A 27,679-nucleotide genomic window follows, 5' to 3' on the forward strand; every position below is an offset into this window, starting at 1 on the left:
AAGACACTGGGTTCTGAGCTGATGGTTTAGTGAGATCAAGGTGACCTTTAAAGATCACTGCTAGGCCTCCTCCTTTTTTCCCTATCCGGTGTTCAGGTTGGGATCCTGTAGTTTTCCGGCACCAATTCGGTGAGGATGGTGTTGCAGTCAGAGGTTAACCAGCTTTCGGTGATGAAGAGGCAGTCTACATTGTTCTCGATGATGAAGTCGTGTACTTCCAGTCTATGTTTGACTGCAGACCTGGCGTTAATCAAGGCGCAATCTAATTGTAGGGGTCGAGTAGATGTCTTCCTGTGGTTGGGAGCTGGTTGTCGTCCGGTTTTTAATAGTTGTTCTCTTTGAAGTATTTTTTGTATGGAAGATGGCAATGTGGTGTTGATGTTCCTTAGTCTGTGCAGAACTTCAGCTGAGTATTTGAAGTAGCACATGGTTTGTGGATGCTGTTGATGGTACTATGGGCCTAAGATGATGATCCTGATCAGGGTATTGATCCTGAGGTGGGGCTAGGTATCAGACTTGCCGCCGTGCTTGAGGCTATTAGCTCGCAAGTTGATCAGGGGATGCCTATATGGATGCGGAAGGAGTTGTTGTATTCGGTTGCTGGCTGTATTCGGTTGCTGGCTTTTCCAGCTGCCTTTACTTAAGGTTGAGGTCTCCGCTTAGAAAAGAAGTCTGGCTGTGATCTGGAATAGTCGTCCTAGGATAGCGTAAAAAATGGAAAGGAGGCCGGAGGTAGGGGTATGCTAACCTATGGTTGTTCCAGAGGAAGGCGAAAAACCCCCTGACAGTAGCAGCCAAATGCACCAGTGGGGCAAAAATTCCTTCCTGACCCCCATAGGCGGTCGGACGGAGTCCCTGGAACAATCACTGGGGGGGGGGGGGGGGGGGGAGTGGAGGTGCGAGCTTACCTGGCTGCGGTTGTCCCCTTTAAACACTCTGGTTCCGGTGAATCTGGCTTGCTGTCAGCCTGATGTTTCTGGAAAGCTGTCTGGTTGCCCCTTGCAGTGGGATCTTTAAAATGGAGGGGAGGATGGAGGTTAGAGACTCCTGTCTTAACTCCTGTTTTCAACTCCTGGTTATTAACTCTCCACTTAGTTCAAAAAATCCACTTGTGTTCAGAAAATCCACATGCAAGCCACAATCAGGGAGCAACATTTTATCCGGCTATGCGCAAGCAGCAAAAAAAATATAAATAAAAGATTTTCCGGCATCTTCTGGAGCAATGCCTTTGGAACGCATATGTCCTATATAGAGCACAGAGTCGCAAGCCTCTTATTCATGCTGATTTTACCTGGAAGGTGGCTGAGCAGATTTTCCTCCAACACCAGACACCATCAGGATCTGGGATCAGACCTGGACGACATGCTGTTGACGTTGTCAACCCAGAACGCCTAAGGCCGCGTACACACGCGCGGACTGTTCGCCCAACCTTGTTCGGCAAACAGTTTGTCAAACAGTCCGCTCAAAATTTGCATGAGCGGACTTGCCCACACACGAGCGGACTGTTTGACGAACAAGGTTGGGCAAACAGTTCGCTCAACTTTTGAAATGAACGGACTCGCCCACGTAAGGCGGAGGCAAGTCCGCCCATTTCGAGCGCGTGTACAGGTAGGCGGGGCCCGCGAAGGAGACGTCGCGGGCTCCGCCGCCTGGAATGGGCTTAAAGGGGAACCCCAACGCCGAAAAAAATCGGCGTGGGGGTTCCCCCCCAAGTCCACACCAGACCCTTGTCCGAGCACGCTACCCGGCCGGCCAGGAAAGGGGGGCGAGCGAGCGCGCCCCCCCTCCTGAGCCTTACCAGGCCGCGTGCCCTCAACATGGGGGGGTGCCTTGGGGAAGGGGGGGGCCGCGTGGCCCCCCCCACCCCAAAGCACCTTGTCCCCATGTTGATGAGGACAAGGGCCTCTTCCCGACAACCCTGGCCGTTGGTTGTCGGGGTCTGCGGGCGGGGGGCTTATCGGAATCCGGGAGCCCCCTTTAAGAAGGGGGCCCCCGGATACTGGCCCCCCACCCTATGTGAATGAGTATGGGGTACAATGTACCCCTACCCATTCACCTGTGAAATAAAGTACAAATAAAAACACAACACAGGGGGAAAAAATATTTTATTGCACAGCCGGGGGTCTTCCGTCTTCGGGGGTCTTCTCGCCGGACTCCTCCGCTATGTGTGTGTAGCTCTTTTGCCAGCGGAGGAGTCCGGCTTTCTTCCTCCCCGCCGCCGGCCTCTTCTCCCGACTTCGGGGGTCTTGTCCCCCTCTTCGGTTCTTCTGCCGGGCCACCGCGCCTGGTCCGGTGGCCCGGTCTTCTGTCGCCGTCTTCCGTTCTTCTGTCGCCGCCTTCGGTTCTTCTGCCGGGCCACCGCGCCTTCTTGTAGCTCTTTTACAGGCGGTGGCCCGGTCTTCTGTCGCCGTCGCCGCCTTCCGTTCGTGTTCTTCTTCTTGTTCTTCTTGTTCTTCTCCAGGCGATGTTGACACGTCGCTCCCTCCGGCCGGAATGCCAGAGCCGCCCTGCGCTGTGACTTATATAGTGACAATGGGGCGGGGTCACATGGTATATGTCACATGGTGACCCCGCCCCCTTACAATGTCATAGTCCCCATGTGACATCAACCCATGTGACCAACCCATGTGACATATACCATGTGACCCCGCCCCATTGTCACTATATAAGTGACCGCACAGCGCGTCCCCGGCATTCCGGCCGGAGAGCTCGTCGAGTCAACATCTCCAGGAGAAGAACAAGAAGAACAAGAAGAAGAACAAGAACGGAAGGCGGCGACGGCGACAGAAGACCGGGCCACCGCCTGTAAAAGAGCTACAAGAAGGCGCGGTGGCCCGGCAGAAGAACCGAAGGCGGCGACAGAAGAACGGAAGACGGCGACAGAAGACCGGGCCACCGGACCAGGCGCGGTGGCCCGGCAGAAGAACCGAAGAGGGGGACAAGACCCCCGAAGTCGGGAGAAGAGGCCGGCGGCGGGGAGGAAGAAAGCCGGACTCCTCCGCTGGCAAAAGAGCTACACACACATAGCGGAGGAGTCCGGCGAGAAGACCCCCGAAGACGGAAGACCCCCGGCTGTGCAATAAAATATTTTTTCCCCCTGTGTTGTGTTTTTATTTGTACTTTATTTCACAGGTGAATGGGTAGGGGTACATTGTACCCCATACTCATTCACATAGGGTGGGGGGCCGGTATCCGGGGGCCCCCTTCTTAAAGGGGGCTCCCGGATTCCGATAAGCCCCCCGCCCGCAGACCCCGACAACCAACGGCCAGGGTTGTCGGGAAGAGGCCCTTGTCCTCATCAACATGGGGACAAGGTGCTTTGGGGTGGGGGGGGGCCACGCGGCCCCCCCTTCCCCAAGGCACCCCCCATGTTGAGGGCACGCGGCCTGGTACGGCTCAGGAGGGGGGGCGCGCTCGCTCGCCCCCCTTTCCTGGCCGGCCGGGTAGCGTGCTCGGACAAGGGTCTGGTGTGGACTTGGGGGGAACCCCCACGCCGATTTTTTTCGGCGTTGGGGTTCCCCTTTAAGCCCATTCCAGGCGGCGGAGCCCGCGACGTCTCCTTCGCGGGCCCCGCCTGCCTGTACACGCGCTCGAAATGGGCGGACTTTCCGAGCGGGAACAGTCCGCTCATTTCGAAAGTACAGCGGACAGGCCCACACACGGGCGGACTGTTCGCTCAAACACAGTTTCAGCGGACAGTTTTTCGGAATTTCCGAAAGACTTTGTCCGTCCAACTGTCCGCTGAAACTGTCCGCTGAAAGCCCACACACGAGCGGACTGTCCGCCCAAACACTGTTCAGCGGACAAGGTTGGGCGAACAGTCCGCCCGTGTGTACGCGGCCTAACAGGTCGTCACTTTGTGGACTACATACCACCAACCGCAAAAAAGGCAGCACCTACCAGGATGTGCGTGGTTTGCTGCTCAAAGAGAGATAGCAGTGGGAAAAAAGTCCGAAAAGAAAGTCGGTTCTATTGTCCGGATTGTGATGTTGGACTGTGTGCTGTACCCTGCTTCAAAGTGTATCACACTCAGGATGTTTATTGAATTTTCTTTGTTTGACAAATTTCATTATTTCACATTACATTATTGAATAAAATTATATTATTTATAAGATTATAATTCATGATTTTGTGTTTCTAACTTTATCACATCTGGGATGTCTACTAGAGCCTTGTTTGGTCAGGTTTTAGTAAGTAATTACTAAGAATTACAGGCCTATGATACATAACACCAAATTTTCATGCAAAAGAATTGTACCGCTTTTGGAATAGAATTCCTGACAGAATCATACCGCCAGGGAGGTTAATATGTGGGTCTTATTATGAGATCAAATAAGAATAGAGAATCAGTGTTTGGGCTCTACACGTAGCAGAACAACAGTTGAAACAATTACTCTCATTTTAAGATCATAAGTACACACTTTTCTGTTTTTTTTGCCTGGGACCCCCCTTAAAATCAATACTCGTCCCTCATCCAGGATGAGGGTCTAGAATGAATTTCTAGAGAGAGCCCCACACCACGTTTTTATAAAATATTTTTTAGTGGGGGGTTCCAGTTTTAAATTCACATTGGACCCTAATTAATGATAAAGATCTGGTATTGATGTTCAGGGAAATCGCTAGCAAAACAGAACAAAGTCAGCAGGAAAGTTTCATTAAGGCCGGGTTCACACTGGTATGACAAACACTCCAACATTGGGAGCTCATCTCGCATGGGAGCCGTCTTAACTGGTTTGACACAAGTCGGTCCAACATTGAAAATGCTCCCTGCACCACTTTCGTCCGACTTTGATCCTACTTCAGCCCATTAAATATCACTGAAGTCGGATTAAAGTCGGACCGCTGTCTTAACTAATCCGACTTTGGCATGTGACTTGTGGTCTGAGGATCTTGAGGGGGTACTCCATGCCAAATAAAAACGGCATGGGTTCCCCCTCCAAGAGCATACCAGGACATTCGGTCTGGTATGGATTTTCAGGGAAATCCCCACATTGAAAAAAATGGCATTGGGGTCCCCCCAAGACCCCATACTAGACCCTTATCCGAGCACACACCCTGGCAGCTCAGGAAAGGGGTGGGGACAAGCGAGCCCCCCCCTGAACCGTACCAGGCCGCATGCCCTCAACATAGGGGGGGTGGGTGCTTTGGGGCAGGGGGCCTCCGTGTCTTCTCCGCTCTCCTCTGATGTCTTCTAGCCCTCTCCAGTTCTTTTCCCTCTGTCCACTATCTTCTCCACTGTCCAGGTCTTCTCCGCTATCTTCTTGCTCTTTTGCTGGGTCTTCTCCGCTGTCTTCTCCCTCTATTCTTCTTCCGATATTGACACAACATTCTCTCCTGCTCTAATGCTGGGTGTGCGGTGTGCCACTACTTATATTGGCATGGGGCGGGGTCACCATGTGATGTCATCCGGAGGCCCCACCCCTTTTGATGTTACTGCCCGGAGGATGATGAGGTCATAACGAGCGAGCCTCTGCTGACCCCGCCTCATGCCAATATAAGTAGTGGCACACCGCGCACCCAGCATTAGAGCAAGAGAGAATGTTGTGTCAATATCGGAAGAAGAATAGAGGGAGAAGACAGCATTAGGCCGCGTACACACGGGCGGACTGTTCGCCCAACCTTGTCCGCTGAACAGTGTTTGGGCGGACAGTCCGCTCGTGTGTGGGCTTTCAGCGGACAGTTTCAGCGGACAGTTGGACGGACAAAGTCTTTCGGAAATTCCGAAAAACTGTCCGCTGAAACTGTGTTTGAGCGAACAGTCCGCCCGTGTGTGGGCCTGTCCGCTGTACTTTCGAAATGAGCGGACTGTTCCCGCTCGGAAAGTCCGCCCATTTCGAGCGCGTGTACAGGTAGGCGGGGCCCGCGAAGGAGACGTCGCGGGCTCCGCCGCCTGGAATGGGCTTAAAGGGGAACCCCAACGCCGAAAAAAATCGGCGTGGGGGTTCCCCCCAAGTCCACACCAGACCCTTGTCCGAGCACGCTACCCGGCCGGCCAGGAAAGGGGGGCGAGCGAGCGCGCCCCCCCTCCTGAGCCGTACCAGGCCGCGTGCCCTCAACATGGGGGGGTGCCTTGGGGAAGGGGGGGGCCGCGCGGCCCCCCCACCCCAAAGCACCTTGTCCCCATGTTGATGAGGACAAGGGCCTCTTCCCGACAACCCTGGCCGTTGGTTGTCGGGGTCTGCGGGCGGGGGGCTTATCGGAATCCGGGAGCCCCCTTTAAGAAGGGGGCCCCCGGATACCGGCCCCCCACCCTATGTGAATGAGTATGGGGGTACAATGTACCCCTACCCATTCACCTGTGAAATAAAGTACAAATAAAAACACAACACAGGGGGAAAAAATATTTTATTGCACAGCCGGGGGTCTTCCGTCTTCGGGGGTCTTCTCGCCGGACTCCTCCGCTATGTGTGTGTAGCTCTTTTGCCAGCGGAGGAGTCCGGCTTTCTTCCTCCCCGCCGCCGGCCTCTTCTCCCGACTTCGGGGGTCTTGTCCCCCTCTTCGGTTCTTCTGCCGGGCCACCGCGCCTGGTCCGGTGGCCCGGTCTTCTGTCGCCGTCTTCCGTTCTTCTGTCGCCGCCTTCGGTTCTTCTGCCGGGCCACCGCGCCTTCTTGTAGCTCTTTTACAGGCGGTGGCCCGGTCTTCTGTCGCCGTCGCCGCCTTCCGTTCGTGTTCTTCTTCTTGTTCTTCTTGTTCTTCTCCTGGAGATGTTGACTCGACGAGCTCTCCGGCCGGAATGCCGGGGACGCGCTGTGCGGTCACTTATATAGTGACAATGGGGCGGGGTCACATGGTATATGTCACATGGGTTGGTCACATGGGTTGATGTCACATGGGGACTATGACATCGTAAGGGGGCGGGGTCACCATGTGACATCAACCCATGTGACATATACCATGTGACCCCGCCCCATTGTCACTATATAAGTGACCGCACAGCGCGTCCCCGGCATTCCGGCCGGAGAGCTCGTCGAGTCAACATCTCCAGGAGAAGAACAAGAAGAACAAGAAGAAGAACACGAACGGAAGGCGGCGACGGCGACAGAAGACCGGGCCACCGCCTGTAAAAGAGCTACAAGAAGGCGCGGTGGCCCGGCAGAAGAACCGAAGGCGGCGACAGAAGAACGGAAGACGGCGACAGAAGACCGGGCCACCGGACCAGGCGCGGTGGCCCGGCAGAAGAACCGAAGAGGGGGACAAGACCCCCGAAGTCGGGAGAAGAGGCCGGCGGCGGGGAGGAAGAAAGCCGGACTCCTCCGCTGGCAAAAGAGCTACACACACATAGCGGAGGAGTCCGGCGAGAAGACCCCCGAAGACGGAAGACCCCCGGCTGTGCAATAAAATATTTTTTCCCCCTGTGTTGTGTTTTTATTTGTACTTTATTTCACAGGTGAATGGGTAGGGGTACATTGTACCCCCATACTCATTCACATAGGGTGGGGGGCCGGTATCCGGGGGCCCCCTTCTTAAAGGGGGCTCCCGGATTCCGATAAGCCCCCCGCCCGCAGACCCCGACAACCAACGGCCAGGGTTGTCGGGAAGAGGCCCTTGTCCTCATCAACATGGGGACAAGGTGCTTTGGGGTGGGGGGGCCGCGCGGCCCCCCCCTTCCCCAAGGCACCCCCCCATGTTGAGGGCACGCGGCCTGGTACGGCTCAGGAGGGGGGGCGCGCTCGCTCGCCCCCCTTTCCTGGCCGGCCGGGTAGCGTGCTCGGACAAGGGTCTGGTGTGGACTTGGGGGGAACCCCCACGCCGATTTTTTTCGGCGTTGGGGTTCCCCTTTAAGCCCATTCCAGGCGGCGGAGCCCGCGACGTCTCCTTCGCGGGCCCCGCCTACCTGTACACGCGCTCGAAATGGGCGGACTTGCCTCCGCCTTACGTGGGCGAGTCCGTTCATTTCAAAAGTTGAGCGAACTGTTTGCCCAGCCTTGTTCGTCAAACAGTCCGCTCGTGTGTGGGCAAGTCCGCTCATGCAAATTTTGAGCGGACTGTTTGACAAACTGTTTGCCGAACAAGGTTGGGCGAACAGTCCGCGCGTGTGTACGCGGCCTAAGAGTGGGAGAGAGCGTCATTATTGGAGGAAGAATAGAGGGAGAAGACAAAATAGCGAGAAAATAGTGAAGAAGACCCGGACAGCGGAGAAGACAGCGGACAGAGGGAGAAGAACCAGAGAGTGCTAGAAGACATCAGAGGAGAGCAGAGAAGACCCGGAGAGGGGAGAAGAACCAGCAGAGGCAGAAGATGTCAGTGGAGGAGACAGAAGAGCTGGAGAGGGGAGAAGAAATCAGAAGAGATGACGGAGCTCTCTTAATAAATTACTTTTAAAACCTGTTTAATGTGTTTTATGTTTGACATTTTATACAATGTACCCCATACTCATTCACATAGGATGGGGGGCCAGAATCTGGGGGCAGCCTTGTTAAAAGGGGCTTCCAGATTCGGATAAGCTTCCCAACCGCAGCCTTGGTTGTCGGGAAGAGGCCCTTGTCCTCATCAACATAAGGACCTGGTGCTTTGGGGTGCCCCAAAGCAGCCCCAAAGCATCCACTCTCCCATGTTGAGAGCATGCGGCCTGGTACGGTTTAGGAGGGGGCGCTTACTCGTTCCCACCCCCTTTCCTGACCTGCAGGGCTGTGTGCTTGGATATGGGTCTGGTATAGATTTTGGGGGAACCCCAACACCGTTATTTCGGCATGGGGGTTCCCCTGAAAATCCATACCAGACCGAAGGGGAACCCATGCTGTTTTTTTTTTTTGTTTTTTTTTTGTTTTTGTTTTTTTTTTTACATTTTGCATGGAGTTCTCCCTAAAGTTTTATACCAGACATAGTACCTGGTATTGTCGAGGATCAAAGTCGGATCCCTGTTCATTGAAGTTAGACGCGTGACTTCAAGTCGCAGGGGAAAGTTGGATCCAAAGTGGTACCACTGTTGTGTCATACCAGTGTGAAGCCAGCCTAAGGTCCAGCCTGTGGATTGTGTAGCTGATTTTTGAGGTCTCAGCTGTGGCAGACCTAAGGGTCTGAAGTGATCTTTTGAGGAGCTGGCTATAGGACTTCACCATAAGGGATCTGGTCTGGAGATGTTGTCTCCCTCACTGGACTGTGTCCGGACGAGGCTGGAAGGTGTGCCGCTGTCTTGGGGACTTGTGAGTGCTGGCCATGAATTGTGATCCCTGGTGACTGTGGGCTTTTGGGATATAAGTGCCAGAGGTAGCTATGGACTGAGACAGCTTTCATAGGGAGAATTTCCTGTTTACAGGCGGCCTCTGTAATAGGAAGTCCCGCCTCCTGTGCTGCCATTGGACAACTGTTCTATCCATCACAAGAGGCGGGACTTTATATAAAAGAGGCCGCTGAGGAAAAACGATTCTCCTGTATGTAATATGTCGGCATTCATCCCGCCCCCTCCCTGTCCACTCCGAGGCTGCAGAAGGGCATGCATCAGAGGGCACTGGTAGAAATGGTGAGTCTGCATTCATGGCAATGGGGGTGATGTATTCATGGTAATGGTGGGGCTGCATTCATAGCATTGGGGGTGCTACATTCATGGCAATGGTGGGGCTGCATTCATGGCAATGGTGGGACTGCATCCTTGGCAATGGGTGTGCAGTATTCATGGCAAGGGGGGTGCTGCATTCATGGCAATGGTGGGGCTGCATTCATGGCACTTGCAAGGCTGCATTGATGGGCACTGACCCTTATTTTGCTTCACAGTTCTTTATTTAAAATTTTTGTTTTTCTCCTGAAACTTCCCTCTTAAAGGGAATGTGCGTGTTATATGCCGATAAATACGGTATATCCAAATAACACACCCAGGCTCATTTCTTCACCACCCACAGCCACAAAGGCAAGAGAATTCTTGTTGGGCAGTGTATTAGTGCTCGAACGAACAAACTTAGCCCAAATTTTAAAGGTTCAAAGAATGTCAGGCAAAATGGTCGGCCCTCACGCATGTTCACTTCATTAAATCTGTCCCTCTTTGAAAAAAGTTTGGACACCACTGCCCTAGACAGAGTTATTGGAGCCGGTGTGTATGTACTGGTGCTTGTGAAGACAGGCAGCCTCTGTTCTATATGAGAAGAAGCACATATTACCAGTGGACCTTATGGGGACAGCGCTACATGTAGATGCAATATTGATCAATTTTGTGTTTTGACACAGTGAAATGTCCTGAGTATTAATTCTAATATTTTCTTTCCTCAGGCTCATTTTTAGTGACCCTCAACCTTGCAACTAACAACTATTTGATCACCTAGAAGTGTAAGAGGATGAGAGAACCATGAAATTAAAGATGCGGCCATGCTTTCTTTTATGGAGGCGATGTCGGCATTCTGAAGAGAGAGCTCCAGTCAGGAGGATCCAAGTAACCCAACCCAGTGGCGTAACTAGAACCTTCAGGGCCCCGATGCAAGAAAACATGAAGGGCCCCCCTGAACCCCAGCCAGGGCCCTTCCCTCCGAGTCCGGTGGTGGAACTCCAGGGCGTGGTCACAGGTATGTGAGCCCTGTAGTTCCACCACTGGTATCAGTAGTTTTTTTTTTATAATTTATTTTTTTATTTTTAGGTGCCCCATTGGGGGACTGTCCCTGGGCAGGATGGGGTCCCCGTCCCCAGAAGAGATGAGGTACTTTTCTCCAGGGCAGATGAAGTTACTGCCCCCAGGTGAGAAGGGGTCCCTGTCCCCAGGGGAGATGGGGGTCCCTGTCCCCACGTGAGAAGGGGTCCCTGTCCCCAGGGGGAGATGGAGGGGGTATGTAATGGTGTGTGGGGGATGTGGTCCTCTAACTCACCATGACCAAGCTGTAGGCCACACACTCATCCATGTTGTCCTGGACTCCATCCAGTGTGCTGGACGGGTGATCAGCATATCTCCCAGAAAGACCTTTCATCATCTGTGTATGACGGGGGAGGAGGGGGGCTGGCAGACAAGCCTGCAGTGTCCTCCGGGGAGCCGGCTCTCATAGGGCTGCACTGTATCTGTGTGCTTAAAGTTTGTTTACCCGGGAGAGGTATGCAGTGCAGTGTGGTCCGGACTCGGGGGGTGGGACTCTGGCTGGGGAGAACAGACATCGGACTGAGCGGCAATGCATGGAACAGGAGAGGGGTACTCTGAGGAGCCGGCCGAAGACACAGGTCATGCGGGGAATGCACAACTAAAGAGCAGCCAGTGCGATAGTCGAGCATGGAGCTCTGCTAGTCACCCTCCACCTCCAGCCACCCGTGTGCATGGTGCACTGGTACCCCTAGCTGCCTATGCTGCTGCCGGCTATATGTAGAGGGGGCTGCATGGGCCCCCTGCATCATAGGGCCCAGTTGCGGTCGCGACTGCTGCACCCCCTATAGTTACGCCCCTGACCCAACCACAACCTTTCTCTAGAAATTTTACTATGTTCTGACAGAGACATCCAACATAGGACGATGGATGTTTAGCTGTTTTTTTGCAATTACTCATCAGCTTGTAAAAAGCTGCCAAAGTTGAACATCCATCAGCCTGTGTTTATTGTGGGGGATCCTGCACAGGGAGCAACTGTCCATTTTTTCCTTTACCAACCACTATCTCCCCTGGCTCCATCTTCATGCCATAGACGGCAACATTATCCTCCCCAGAGCCACCACCTGCAACAGCAGGACCAGCCTGCTCCCTTTCTCTCCCAATCCAGTGTCCCAACCCCTTACATTCCCTCCCAGTCCTCCTAGCCTACTTCCTTTTAACTCTGTTCCCAGTATTCCTCCTCTACCCTACTCCCTATTATTACAACTTCTCAGAAAATGTGATTTCAAATGTGCTTTAAATACTGTAAATAAATAAAAAAAATCAATTTGGATAACAATTTTTGTGCTGTGTATTGATTTACTTAAATCAAAGTAATTTTTTAAAAATGGATGTAACATCAGTAACATATTCAGCGATATAGGTAAAACAACAATTGCACACAATGTGCACAACATGAAGATTAGTAGATAAGAGTATAACAAACTGACAAAAGTAAATATATTTTCAATATTGATCCTATGCCACTGTATATGTAACAAATCAGGCGCTGTGGTTCCATGAAATGTTTTTTGTCAGCCAGCATTTTCAAACCATCTTCTAGCATTCTCCTCCTCCTGGTTGACTGTAGTCCCTTGGGCCCCTATATTGATAAAGATAAACTTGTAATTGCTGTGCTAAATGACCATTATTACAAGGAGAAATATTTCTTATAATTAAAGGACCTTGAGCTGCATACATTTAATCAATATAAATTTGTATTTCTATAGCATTTTTCTCACTGGGAACTCAATGCACCCAGGGGCGGGCTGACCATTGGGGCACTCGGGCACTACCTGTGGGCCCCATGACACTAGGGGGCCCCATCAGGGTTGCCAGCCTCAATAAAACCAGTGACAGTATGTAAAAATCTCAGTTTTTTTAAAAATACCAAGATTATAGCTGCCCCCCCTCTCCAGTACATTTTCAGTGTGTATGTGTATTATGTGTGTATACTGTATGTGTGTGTGTACTGTGTGGCCCCATAATCTCCTATTGCCGGGGGCCCCATAATCTCCTATTGCCGGGGGCCCCATAATCTCCTATTGCCCGGGGGCCCCATAATCTCCTATTGCCCGGGGGCCCCATAATCTCCTACTGCCCAGGGCCCCATGAGTTGTCAGTCCGCCCCTGAATGCACCTAAAAGGTAAGGAAGCCACACTCAACTGAGGAAAACAGAGGTAACCCACACAAGCTATGCCGTTAGTGTCCTGGTCTGGATTTGAAATGAGGACCCTACTGCTGCAAGGGAGAAGTGCTACCATCTAAGTTACTGTGTTGCCCTGTTTGGCCCCTTTCACATGGGCAAGATCTGTTTTTCTCAGCAACGGGTCCATCCGCTGATCCCCTGCTGAGCGGAGTGGGTGGATGACAGGTCCGTGTCTATTTTGCTTATGCAGAGTGGACACAGACATAGCCTGTTCTGCTCTATGGGCAGTCGGATGTAAACGGACCAGCTGCCCATTTACACTCGACTGCTCTCTGATCTAGCCAGACAGAGAGGAACGGATCCCCTTCTGTTTGTTTTTGCTGGATCGGATTGGATTGTAGGTAGGCAAATCTAAAACAAGTCCATTTATGTCCGCTGCAACTTAGCGGAGAATGGAGGATCTGATCGGGTCCGCCTGAAAAACTGATAGGTGGACCTGATTGGACCACTCATGTGAAAGGGGCCTTTAGTGTCTAGGGCTCTCATGCAATTTAGAAAGTTGCCAAAATCCTCCTGAGATTGCGTTAATCATGAGCACATCTGATATTGACACTGTGGATGCATGCAGTTCCTCCCCTATATCTTTAATTTAGTCATGCATTAACCCACATGTAGCATAATACATATTGGTCTAAATTGATGAAGAAATTAGATTTTTTTTTATTTTTTTTATTGGGTATGTTTTACAGCAGAAAGTAAAAAATACTGTTTTTGTTTTCAAAATTGTCTGTCTTTTTTTTTTTTTTATACTGCAAAAAATAAAAATCGTAGAGGTGATCAAATACCACCAAAAGAGAGCTCTATTTGTAGGGAAAAAAAGGACAAACATTTTATTTGTGTACAGTGTCACATGACCGTGCAATTATCAGTTAAAGTAACACAGTGGTGTATCGCAAAAAAAAAAAATGGCCTGGTCATGAGGGAGGGTAAATCTTCCGGAGCTGAAGTGGTTAATTTACTGATGTATGCTATGTATGTTCTCTACAGTCTGTGTCTGATCAGCCCTGATTGGTGCTGTGCCGGTCAGGTGACTTAAAAAAAAAAACAAGTTCAGAAGAGCAATTCAAATATCAAACAATTGTTTTGTAGCTCCCAAAAAATATGTATTGAACATCAAATGTGTATTTTTTCATGCCCTTATCTGTAGTTAGTGGAGTCAAAGATGTTTGACACTAACTTTCACTTTGCTCAGACGGCATCTGCATCCAAGGCTCTTTTTTCACTTTTCACAGCAATTTAATTGATATATTTAATACTGATTTATATTAAAACAAAGCTTTTGTGAGTTTATCAGTGAATTTAATCAATCAGTATATACTATACCCGACCCTAAATTGTTTAGCATTAGGAGGGCATGGAGGAAGAGGGGAGTGTCCTTTACCACTGTTTACACCCACATGTGTGACTCTATAGTCATGTAGACTGCACAGGGAGAAAAAAAAAGGAGAAAATTAGGAGCTTAGAAGAGAACTGAAATTAGAGCATGCTCCGTAGAGGACACCAGCTGGTTTACACAATATCTGCACAAAACAAATGTTTTAGTGGCTTTGTATGAACACTCTGTTATATAACATGTAATGAGAGTTTTTCATAGTCTGGGGTTAATGGCCCTTTAATTTTTATGATAATTTTCATTATTTACAACCTTGCTTGTATTGATTGCATATGCGGTAATCAAGTTTTATGAATTGAGTTAAGTCTGTTTTTAAGTATGTTGATGAAATTTACTGTAATGTCGAATTTGTAATTTTCCATATGCTGGTTTTTGCAGTCCACGTTGCCTTATCACACAACAACTGTGCAAGGCCTTGCTGCTCACTCTTTTTCTCCCCGACTGTTTCAGTCCACTGTGTTATAAGCCAGAACTTTCTCAGGCTAGCTTGACAAAGAGGATGGTGCCCCTGAAATGTGTTGCTGCCTGCCCACCTCTTGACATTGCTCTACCTCTAGTGAGTGAGTTACAGCCTAGAAGCCACTGGCTATCTTTCCATTCAGCGGGGCTGACGCCATTGCACAGCAGCTGTCTGATAGGCAAATTGGAACTTGATTCTGGGACTGCCCTTTCCATCATGCATGGCACTCTGGCCTGGGCATGAGCTTCTCACATGAAAGTATGCTATATTTTAATAAAACTATGCTACATTGCTTTTACTAACGCCTGCACATTGCTGATATGCTTTCTTTCGTGTGCTTCTGAGTGGATCCATCCTAGATCACCATACCAAGAGCTGCAGGATACTCCTGGATTTGTTGCATCCTTATTTTAACCTTCTATCGTGGACTTTATGGACATTTATTTATTTATTTGTGGTTTCTGGAGCACTTAACATAAGAAGTGAAAAAAAAAAAAGTCACTCGCTGATATCATAAAGTAGCATTTGAAGCACAACACACACTAGGTGAAAGCCTTGAATAATGGGAATGTCATCAAAGCAAAAGCATCTGGCTAAAAAGTAGGACAATTGAGGAGGACAGATTTTTGGTTTGGAACGAAGGACAATGCCTTCAAATGAGGATCAGTTGAGAGCTGTGCTCAAACACAGCCCACACAAGTATAAAAGTTATTATTTTTTGTTCTTAACAACTAGACATGATTCATAGAACTTTGCAGTTTGTCTTAAAATACCAATTTCAATCCAGAAAGTTGTCTGGAAACAGCATTGGCTAACAGCTATACCATTAAACTAAAGAATATCCTTTGGGAAGGAGAAGACAAGGCAGACAATTTGCATTTCTGATGTTGTATGAAGAAGAACTTTCCTGCCATCCCTAGATCTACTGGCCTCATTCTTTTAAAAAGAGGAAACGGGCCTGGGAGCAGATCTACAGTACGGGGTCCTCAACTAGTGGCCTGCCACCTCAAACCAAGGAAGAGCATGCCCATGCTCTGGGATGGTGGGACTGCAAGCCAGTATTACAATCAACGCCCTCCCAGAGCATCAGAGTGCATAGAGCCGGCACAGGCCACTTATGGAGCAGGAGCTCAGTAGCACTGGCTCCTATCCCAGGTGGAGGGACACCAAGTGCACTTTGCCTGAAACTTTTATAGTAGCCTGCAGAGCAATGCCAGCAGAAGCTGGAAGAGAAAAAGACAACACATACACTGCACTTTTGCAATGGGCATATTAGCGCCTATAAAAAAAAAAGGATATTAGGCTGCTTTCACACTGATCTGCAGGTGCAGTTTCTGAGAGCAGTTTTGGTGCGCTTTCAGAATGTGCACCACACTCGCAAGATGAAGTCTATGGCTCAGTGCAGCTAACCCCCCAGGAAAGTCGGAGGTGCACTGCATTGCACCCCTGATGCTGGTAAACTGCAGTACATCAGTGTAAAAGCACCCTTTTAGGAGCTCAGGACAGCAAGGGCTCATCTACATTTGCAGTTTGAGGAGGCAGTAAAACCCTATTTTTCATTGTGGCCCACAGTCAGTCACCAAATCACTTAAGGTGCTCTTTAAAATGTTGAGCACCCCTAATCTAGAGGAATTCTGTTATGCATATTTACTGATGTGACTACTCTTTAATCAGTGTAGTTGGCAACACCATTAAATCCTTCAATGGAGAAAAATATAAACATTTAAATTTACAGACGTGTTTTATGTTTTTGGATAGTTAAAGGAGCTAATGCTGGCAAACATATGTAGGCAGGTATAGTATGCTTTTCCACTGCAGGTGGAGTTCAACCGTGGCGGCATTGCAGAGGGTAAAGAAGTAAAGAGCAACTTAGTTCCTCTATGGCAGGGGTGCTCAACCTGTGGCTCTCCAGCTGTTGCAGAACTACAAGTCCCATCATGCTTCTGCTTTCGGGAGTCAGGCTTGTGTAACTGTCAGCCTGGCAATGCCTCATGAGACTTGTAGTTCCTCAACAGCTGGAGAGCCACAGGTTGAGCACCCCTGCTCTATGGTTTCCTGGGTCACAGGGGGCAGTTATCCGATTGAATGCTGGCGCACCATTTGTGATTATGGTGGCCATTTTTGGTCAGACTGAGACTATTTAAGATCCTGGCTCCAAGGCTTGGTGCGCATTTCACGTGTGGCTAGAGTAGGGACAAGTCATCTGTCTGGCAGGGACAGTGTTTAGCATCAGGAAGAGGTTCCAGAGGAGTAGGGAAAGTGCAGAGACATCCCATCCTATCTGGAAGCCTACCCACTGGGGTACAGACCGGCCAAGCTGAATTCCACTCCTTGAGACTGTGGTTGGTAGTGCCTGCAAGCAGTGCAGCTGGGATGAGTTTTACACAAGGAGAGAATACACCCCTGCATGCAGTTTTCCCAAAGTTTTATGCTATTTCCAAGAGGGGCTGGGAGCTCCTAGTCTGTAATGGAATTTTCCTTCTAAATCCACTAAGGACTGTGTGTATATACAGGAGAGAAAACAGATATTGGATATTTTTTTGTACAGATGAAGGAAGTTGTCCCCTGTTGTTCTTGGTTCAAGTTGGGCATCCCATAAAGCCCTTCACTTTGAAGTTGTTACCACTAATAAAACATGAAAAAACAAAAAGGGAATGAGTTCTTGTGTTTCCATGCAAGCGGAGAATGCGGTGTGCCTAGCTGTGCAGGAGTAGGAGAGCCAGTTACCAGCAGCCCCTCATGGACAGCGCTACACTTATATTAGTAAAGAATATACAATTTATTACCTGGATTCTTGGGTTGCAGCCCACTTGTTGTATATCCATAGGAAACTGAAGCTTCAAATCCATAAACATATACGTTGAATGGCAAGCTTTTGTGAAATATTTCATGTACTCCATGAACTTTGCCTAAAGAGACTTCCCAAATTCTGAATCCATTCATCTCTTTGGTGAAGAAGCTGTATTGACTCAAAGGCTTTTGGTCCAGGAAAAACTCTGCGGGTGAAGATGCCTGAGACACAATCATGATATAATTGTCAAAGAAAGAGTCTGTAACAAATTTGTAGTGCTGACTCGTCATTTGGAGTGGTAGAACAGTTGTAAGAAACGGGTCATTTTTGTCTTGAGAGAGATATGAAACCCAAACAGGTTTTGATGAATTTAGAAGAATGCTTTTGTCTACTGTAAGGTGGATGTGAGAACCTGGCTGAAGAGTGTACTCTTTCTGATTTACTTTCACTGTAGTATCTGCATACGCTGCCATTATATCGATGATATCTTTGGTGTGATTAGCGAGTGGAACCACAATAAAGGATTTCCCCCAGTCCCTCACAGGATATAGCTGCTGAAACAGGACATCACATTTTGTATCTGGACCGGCATAACAGACATGACCAGTGAAAACAGCCACTGGTGCTGAGGCCACGATTCTGGTGCCAGTTAAATCGGTGGAACTTTGAAACTGGATGACTTGATGGGGTGCAAGAGAAAAGGAAAAAGTGTCTCCAGTACTGTAGGACTTTCCGTTGTATGTGAGAGATCCTGAGACTGTAACATTTACCCATTCTATTCTGTTCACACCTGTGGCTACAGCAAACTGCTTTTTATATCCTGATCCAGGGGTGAATATGAAATATTCTGTGCCCAGGTCTTCTACAGGGAGAATGGAACTGGCATCAGCAGTTAAGTCAACTATGTTGAACCCAAATACAGATATGTCAACATCTGATTTAACTGTCACAACTTTACCAGTTGCCAATCCATTACCAGTGGCCATGTATTGGTTGCTCAAGGACAACATGGTGGAGTTATTACTTCCAACATATACTGTTTGATGGAATTTTGAGTTTTCGATAGTGACATCGATTTTGGCTGCTTCACTGTAAGCAACAAGATGGAGCTGAAATGTTGAAGCAGATTCTGGGAAATAATTTTCCATAAATACCACAATGAAGGTTTTCTGAGCTCCACCTGTAAAATGTATAAGACAGTTCCATAATAGATAGATTCCAGAAAATTATCTCTCATTATTTTATAAAAAATAAGTAAAATAAAAAGTTTAAACCAACAGTACACAGATAAGATCAACAAAAAAAAACAATTAAAAAAGAAAAAAAAAACATAAATTCAAAGAAAACTAAATAAGCTATACTAAACTACCTAAGTAGACCACCTACACTCCTCAAAAAAAAAACATATCCCACTAAACAAAAAGAACATTTTTATTCAAGGACATTTCATAGTTACATAGTTACATATTTAGTCAGGTTGAAATAAGACACAAGTCCATCTGGTTGAACCAATAAAAAATAAATAAATCATACAATCCCATATACACAAGCCGAAAAACACCCCAGCAAAGCATGTTCCAATTTGCTACAGTAGGGAAAAAAATGTCCTTCCTCATCCCCCCAGAGGCAATTCCCTGGATCAACTTTACCTATAAATGCTAGTACCCAGTTATATCCAGGGCCGGATTAACATAGGGGCAATTGGAGCTGCAGCACTCCTCTCATGTACATAGTGCCCACTGTGTGGACTAGACCATCCACATTCCCCTCCCTCACCTGCACATACTTCCCACTTTTATACCATTCATACTCCTCCCCTATGCCTCTTACCCACAAAAACTGTTCTTTAAAATTATACTGAATATCCTCAATGTTACCAGCTCTAAAATGGGCCCACTTTTGTCAATTCAACTAAAGGAAATCTCACAGTCCTCATATTTGTTCTGCCCCATTATTAGTACTTATTTAATTTTACAATTCTGGAGGGTTTACACATACAGGGGGCTGCACATACAGGGGGTTCTTCCAAAGAAGTGGGGTTCTTTAAATAAGTGGCACTTCTGCTCTTGCAAGATCCATCTGAACATTTTCTTCTCTCTTCACAGGTAAATCTGCGTTTATACCCCCATCTACTTCAAACTGAACATTGACTCTACTACTCACATGCTTATTTGGTAAATCTGTTTGTCACTGCTGTTTCAATCTCAGTCTGTAGGCATGCTCACATTATTTCAATGTTTATTTAGCTATTACCGTATATACTCGAGTATAGGCCGACCCGAATATAAGCCGAGGCCCCCAATTTACCCCCAAAAAACTGGAAAAAATTATTGACTCGTGTATAAGCCGAGGGTGAGACATGCCTGTCCATCCCTGTGTGTCCGTCCATCCCTGTGGGTCCATCCATCCCTGTGTGTGTCCATGCATCCGTGTGTGTGTGTGTGTGTCCATGCATCCGTGTGTGTGTGTGTGTGTGTGTCCATGCATCCGTGTGTGTGTGTGTGTGTGTGTGTGTGTGTGTGTGTGTGTCCATGCATCCGTGTGTGTGTGTGTCCATCCATCCCTGTGTGTGTGTGTGTGTGTGCATGCATCCGTGTGTGTGTGTGTGTGTGTGTGTGTGTGTGTGTGTGTGTGTGTCCGTGCAGCCTACCTGTGTCCAGCCTGCCTGTGTCCGTCCAGCCTGCGTCCGTCCAGCCTGTGTCCCGTCCAGCCTGCGTCCCGTCCAGCCTGCGTCCCGTCCAGCCTGCGTCCCGTCCAGCCTGCGTCCCGTCCCGGCCCGTCCCGAGCCGAGCCTCCGTCCTTCAGCTCTTCGTCGGCGGCCATTCTAGGATTCAAAAGCCGCGCCTCCGTCGGTGATAGGCGGAACACTCAATTTCCCACTGACTGCTGGGAAATTGAGTGTTCCGCCTATCGGATGTCCGTGATAGGCGGAACACTCAATTTCCCAGCAGTCAGTGGTCCGCCTATCATGGACGTCCGCTCATCCTCATACTACGGACGAGGATGAGAGGATGTCCGTGATAGGCGGAACACAGACTGCTGGGAAATTCAGTGTTCCGCCTATCACCGACGGAGGCGCGGCCTTTGAATCCTAGAATGGCCGCTGTCTGTCTGCTCGACACGCTGATCGGGCAGACAGACAGCGATGACTCGAGTATAAGCCGAGGGGGGCACTTTCAGCCTCAAAAAAGAGGCTGAAAATCTCGGCTTATACTCGAGTATATACGGTAAGTCTTAGCTAAATTATGGCTTGTCTTATCTTTACAATTTTGGCCTTTTGCTCCTCTTTCAATTTGAATGTGATGTGAAAAGATTTGCTCTGCTAGCTGTGTGCCCAATATTACCTCCTGATTGATTAATTGCCAGATTCAACCCACACCCAACACAGTATAAAAACAAGGCCTTCTTTACGGGGGAACACATACACTCTGTACACTCTGCTGAGTCTGGCCCTTCCTCTCCAGGGAAGACATTCCCTCCCCAAGAATGACCTGCCCACTTAACAGGGTGTGCAGCAGCCCCCCTTAACTCCCCCAATACTTAGCTGAGCCCCATCTCCATCGAGGGATGTTGCAGGAGTGTCTCGGCTCTCCCTCCTTATTGGCTGAGATGGCAGTGTAGCGTCATTGGCTCCTGCTGCTGTCAATCAAATTCAATTAGCTAATGAGGAGAGAGAGGGGGCAGGGCCAGGCCGCAGCTCTTAACACGAGGGGGGGGGGGTTCCTGGAGAGCCAAAGAGGGACCCGAGAAGAAGAGGATCAGGGCTACTCTGTGCAAAACCATTACACAGAGCAGGTAAGTATGATATGTTTATTATTTTTAACAAAAAAAGAGACTTTACAATCACTTTAAACTGATCTTCAGTATTTGCACATGAATATTGATCTTCAGCTACATTATAAATGTATCAAATTCACTTACTTGGCATCTCAGTTGTAGTTGTTTGCTCAGCATTATGGGCATCATTCACTGTTATAAATGATAACATATAGAACAAGTTTATTGCACATGGTAATATGGGAAGAATGGTGAGGTCTGGATCAGGATACCTCCAAAATACACTGGATCTCACACTTTTGACTAGGCCATAATCTCTTCTAGACCTTTCTCACAATCACAGACTGCTCTGTCTGGACTCCTTCAGATCTCTGGTTCCTTGACAATTGAGGTTCTAGTGATATCTCAAACTTTATCTTCCAAGGCAGGCAAACATAGAAAGGTTTTTTGTGTATAACTTTCCACTCAACTGTAGAAACGCGTGATTATCAGTGTCCTGATTATCAGTGCAGTCCCAACAGTGTCTATCCGTGATGCCTATTGATGCCCACCAGTGCTGCCAATCAGTGCCCACCATTGCTGCCAATCAGTGCCCACCAGTGCCTCCTCATCAGTCTCACGATCAGTGCTGCCTATCAGTGATGCCTACCAGTGCCCATTAGTGGCACTTATCTGTACCCATATGTACCGCCAATCAGTGCCCAGTGCCGTCTATTAGTGCCCATCAATGCCACCTATCAGTGCCCATCAGTGCTGCCTATCAGTACAGTCTCATCAGTGCCTCCTCATCAGTCTCACGATCAGTGCTGCCTATCAGTAATGCCTACCAGTGCCCATTAGTGCCACTTATCAGTGCCCATAAGTACCGCCTATCAGTGCCCAGTGCTGCCTATCAGTGCCAATCATTGCCACCTATCAGTGCCCATCAGCGCTGCCTATCAGTACAGTCTCATCAGTGCCTCCTCATCAGTGCCCACCAGTGTTGCCTTGTCAGTGCTCATAAGTGCAGCCTCATCAGCGCATATCAGTGAAGGAGAAAAATTGCCTTTTTGAAAAATTTTATAACAATGAAAAACATTTATTTTCTCCAAATTCTCTGTATTTTTGGTTTATTTAGCAAAAAAAGAAAAACCCAATGGTGATTAAATGCCACCAAAAGAAAGCTCTATTTGTGTGAAAAGAATGATAAAAATGTATTTGGGGTATAGTGTTGCATGACCACGCAGTTGTCAAAGTCTGACAGCGCTGTAAGGTGAAAATTGCCCTTGACAGGAAGGGGGTAAAAGTTCCCAGTAGGCAAGTAGGCAAGAGGAGCTCCAGACATAATTGTTGATGCTAACTTTTAATAAATAGACATTCACCTGTCCCAAGATCCAGCGCTGTGCTTACCAAAGTCATTTTCCCCATCCCTCTTTGGTCCCGGACATCAGCATCTTAACTGTGGGCACCCAGCTGTGACAGTTGTGGGTTCACAGCCAGGTGCCCACTGCGCATGTGCAAGGACATGTCCCAGAAGACTACAGGATGGACGAGGGAGGAGAACTTCCACTCAGATCCTTTAAGTGTTCCGAGCAGAAGTGGTGAAGTGTCAAATCCAGGTACCTGTGTTAAAATATTATTTAAAATTCATATTTGGGCACTTATAGGTGTTCTATTCACAGCAAGCTTGCAAAACATATTTGGTTTTATGATTAGTCATAATAAATATAGTGTGTATGAATGACCTTGATCAAATGTTCAGTAAAATATAGCCTCATCTAAAGCTGAGCATTGCTGGATGTTTCTTGTGTAGCCAATTTCAGTATGACATACAAGGTATCTTGGTATAGAATGTCATGAGAAGACAAGAATAGATTAGTATAAGTAGTTCGATATTTTTGGTTTATATCTTGTTAAGTTTAGTGTAGTCTCAGTCATATTAATATGTATTAGTATATAGTTACTTTATTGTAGTTTAAAATTGCTAATATGTGTTCATATAGTTTGTTTGGTTATATGACATTACATAATCAGTACATTACTTCAAGTATAGTGTTACATGTGGGCTTGTCAATCAAACTCCATATGACTCTCTGAACTAGTATCTTCTTTTGAATAACATATAGGTGAAGTTAACAGAAATGAATGTGTGTCCTACAAGGTTCTAAGTTTGTGTGATGCTGTCGGCACTCCTGAAACCTTCTACTACTGACACATCATTGTTACATCCTGTGAGTGTTCCCAGTCCGGCTGCCTTCCTGCTGGGTTTGTTGTGCATTGCTGAACTTCAAGTACAATATATTTCTGTTTCTCTGCACTGGGACCCTGAGTGTTTTCTGCCACCACACTGCACTGCATCTACCTACAAATATGCAAATTCCTTAAACAGGACCACAGATAATATCTATAAGATTTTGGGGCCTATACATGACAACTGTTCTGTTAATGTAGATATAAGTGTAGAGTTTTGATAAACCCACAGCACATCATCAGCAAGACCAAACACAACACTTACATTCTTGTGGACAGTATCCCCACTTGTTATCTTTATTATAATCCCCTGTTGTAGCACACCAGAGACGCCCATCAGAGGTTCCAACACCGGTACAGTCAGAATACCACTTGGATTTATAAATAAATGGGAAGACACAGAGCTGACCATTAGCGCTTCCACCTACAGCATATATCACTGGAAAAAAAAGTATAACAGCGTTACCTAGCAAAGGAAAAATAATATACAGAAGCCCTTCTTTATAAACATAATGCATACAAAGAATATATCAAGGAAAAGTAAAAAGAGCCATAATGTGAGGAATTTCATATTTAGACCTTTTATAGCGTAGAAGAACCATGACTGCTTAGAGCAGGGATATGCAATTAGCGGACCTCCAATTGTTGCAGAACTACAATTCCCATGAGGCATAGCAAGAATCTGACAGCCACAAGCATGACAGCCAGAGGCAGAGTGGGACTTGTAGTTTTGCAACAGCTGGAGGTCCGCTAATTGCATATACCTGGCTTAGAGCTATAGACTTAGTTAATCCATTTACATATAGAAATTTGAACTTTGCCCAAGTAATACACAGGACAATTTGGAATGGAAGGGCAAAGCTACAGTGTTTTGGGTTTAGACAGCTCATTTATTGAGGAATATCTTTAATAAACAAACCTAAATTGACTTAAACCCCATAAGGCTGGGTTAACATTATTGCGAATTGGATGTGAGTTTCGCCATATCCAATTCGCATGTCAGGAGACTGTGAGAGGCTCTCTATGGAGTTGATTCACACATCTCCGGGACGGCTGCCGAGCGAATTGCACGGGTGTCCTGTGCATCTTCTGGTCCGTTTCAGATCCGATTTCAGCCAAAAATCCAGACCGAAATCAGACCTGAAATGGTGAACAAGGACACAACGGACCCCCTGATGTGAGCCACTTCATATGGCAGTGTGAACCCAACCCAAAACTGATATGGATTTATTAATTTTTTTTGTCTGAATATAAGAGTCATGTACAATTGTGCTCATAAGTTTACATATCCTGGCAGAATTTATGATTTCTTGGCCACTTTTCAGAAAATAGGAAAGATAACACAAAAATGCTTCTTTCACTCATGGTTAGTGTTTGGCTGAAGCCATTTATTATCAATCAGCTGTGTTTACTATTTTTTAAATCATAATCACAACAGAAACTACCCAAATGACCCTGATCAAAAGTTTACATATATATTATATAATATATTATATATTTATTTGTGGATGAGGCTCTTTATCATCACAGATGGTAAAGCTGCCCATTCCTCTTGGCAAAAAGCCTCCAGTTCCTGTAAATTCTTGGGCTGTCTTGCATGAACGGCACGCTTGAGATCTCCCCAAAGAGGTTCAATGATATTGAGGTCAGGAGACTGAGATGGCCACTCCAGAACCTTCACTTCACTATTCTGCTGTAGCCAATGAAAGGGCGACTTGTGTTTTGGATCATTGTCATGTTGGAATGCCCAAGTACGTCCCATGCGCAGCTTCCTGGCTGATGAAAATGTTTCTGCAGTATTTTTTGATAACATACTGCATTCATCTTGCCATCAATTTTGACCAAATTTCCTGTGTCTTTGTTGCTCACACTTCCCCAAAACATCAGCGGTCCACCTCCATGTTTCACAGTAGGAATGTTGTACCTTTCATCATAGGCCTTGTTGACTCCTCTCCAAATGTAGCTTTTATGGTTGTGGCCAAAAAGCTAAATTTTGGTCTCATCACTTCAAATGACTTTGTGCCAGAAGGTTTGAAGCTTGTCTATGTGCTGTTTGGCATATTATAAGCTGGATACTTTGTGGCATTTGCATTGTAATGACTTTCTTCTAGCAACTCGACCATGCTGCCCATCTTTCTTCAAGTGCCTCCTTATTGTGTATCTTGAAACAGCCACACCACATGTTTGTCCTGTATTTCACCTGAAGTTATTTGTGGGTTTTTCTTTGCACCCCAAACAATTTTCCTGGCAGTTGTGGCTGACATTTGAGTTGGTCTACCTGACTGTGGTTTGGTTTCAACAGAACCCCTCGTTTTCCACTTCTTGATTAGAGTTTGAACACTGCTGATTGGTATTCTCAATTCCTTGGATATATTTTTATATCCCTTTCCTGTTTTATACAGTTCAACTACCTTTTCCCACAGATCCTCTGACACTTTTTTTGCTTTCCCCATGACTCAGAATCCAGAAACATCAGTGTAGCTCTGGATGAAAGATGCAAGGGTCTGTCAGGAGTCCAGAAACTCAACCTTTTATACACACACACAAACTAATTACAAGCAAACAGATCACATATGAGGTAGTTTCTGATGCCATTATGATTTTAAAAAAGTAAACACAGCTGATTGATAATACATGGCTTCAGCCAAACACAAACCATGAGTGAAAGCAATGTTTTTGTGTTATCATTCATATTCACTGAAAAATGACCAAGAAATCATACATTCTCCCAAGGTATGTAAACTTATGAGCACAACTCTATATTCTTACTTGAATGTTGGTGTGCTTTTTGTATTTCTTCCAGATTTGTACAGTGATCCAGTCTGAAACATTACCTCTGTGCTCGAGTAATAAAGACCGGTCATTGCTGCTCTTCCTTGTGCAGGGTGACCGGTCTTGTCTCCACCTCTTCCTGCAGTCTTTTTCAAGGCAACCTGTAGTGAGTGTGGCCTGCTGTCCCTCCTAAAGCTTTGCTCTCTGCGCAGTATGGTGGCGATAATGTCACTGACACATTTACAAGGTAATATCGGTTTTATTTTTCGTTTGGTGCACACAAAGTGGATTTTGTATGTGATTTTGTATGTGATTCTGTGATGTGATGTGATTTTGTTATTTGTAATAGCCCTACAAGAAAAGGGACAATAGAAGAGGAAAGATGGACACATGGACACATGGATTTTGGTTTGAAAATGGAGACAGTTCCTTCCAATGAGGATCAGATGGGAACCTTGCCCAAATACAGACCACATCCTATAACGACATCATCCTTTAAAAAGTACCTTAGTTACAACATTTAAAAAGTCACTTTTCTGTGTTTTTAATAACTGGAAATGATTCAAAGAAATGCCTTAAAATAACAATTTCAATCAAGAAAAATGTCTAGAGAAATGTCTAAATTTAACTTTTTATTTTTTTTCCTATGACAGTAGACATGCAGAACGGAAAAATAAATTTTGTTTCATACAGATTCGTTATGTTACTAATTCCATTTTGTTTATTCATTTCGGGAATTCATTATGTTTTGTTTAATTCTGTTTACTTTCATTGCCTTTATGAATTTTCCAACAAATCTCAAATTTTTGGACTGATTCGAATGTGTGAAGAATAGCTGGTTGTTAAGGAGCGGTCCGAGAAATCGACAAAACATCCTTAACCACTTTCAGACCGGACCATTTTGCTGGTAAATGACCAGAGGTCTTTTTACACTTTGGCACTGCGCTGCTTTAACTGGTAATTGCGCGGTCATGCAATGTTGTACCCAAACAAAATTTGCGTCCTTTTCTTCCCACAAATAGAGCTTTCTTTTGATGGTATTTGATTGCCTCTGCGATTTTTATTTTTTGCGATATAAACGTAAAAAGACCGCAAATTTTGAAAAAAAATGATATTTTCTACTTTTTGTTATTAGAAAAATCCAATAAACTCAATTTTAGTCATACATTTAGGCCAAAATGTATTCAGCCACATGTCTTTGGTAAAAAAAAAGTCAATAATTGTATATTTATTGGTTTGCGCAAAAGTTGTCACATCTACAAACTAAGGTACGTTTTCTGGAATTTACGCAGCTTTTAGTTTACGACTGTCTATCTCATTTCTTGAGGTGCTAAAATGACAGGGCAGTACAAAACCCCCCCAAATGACCCCATTTTGGAAAGTAGACCCCCTAAGGAAATTGATAAGAGGCATGTTGAGCCCATTGAATATTTTATTTTTTTGCCTCAAGCGATTGAATAATGACAAAAAAAAAATTTTTTTTTTTTTTTTACACAAAGTTGTCACTAAATGATATATT

The 27,679-nt window shown here is 46.7% G+C and overlaps 1 protein-coding gene across 1 annotated transcript in view; it reads right to left on the reverse strand.

Moving 5' to 3' along the window:
• Positions 1-11,841: 11,841 nt before the first annotated feature.
• Positions 11,842-27,679, reverse strand: part of LOC143927602 (IgGFc-binding protein-like) — a 41,575-nt gene continuing 25,737 nt past the window's right edge. The window contains exons 5-8 of the mRNA XM_077451760.1: positions 23,654-23,827; positions 21,304-21,351; positions 17,378-18,562; positions 11,842-12,131 (exon numbers count right to left, since the gene is read on the reverse strand). Of these exons, the coding sequence (XP_077307886.1) occupies positions 12,064-12,131; positions 17,378-18,562; positions 21,304-21,351; positions 23,654-23,827 (1,475 nt within the window). The 3' untranslated portion in view covers positions 11,842-12,063. The remainder of the gene's footprint in view (positions 12,132-17,377; positions 18,563-21,303; positions 21,352-23,653; positions 23,828-27,679) is intronic.

Source organism: Lithobates pipiens, unplaced genomic scaffold (assembly GCF_037356315.1).
Source record: "Lithobates pipiens isolate NorthernLeopardFrog02 unplaced genomic scaffold, aLitPip1_a1.2 Scaffold_23, whole genome shotgun sequence".
NCBI lineage: Eukaryota > Metazoa > Chordata > Amphibia > Anura > Ranidae > Lithobates > Lithobates pipiens.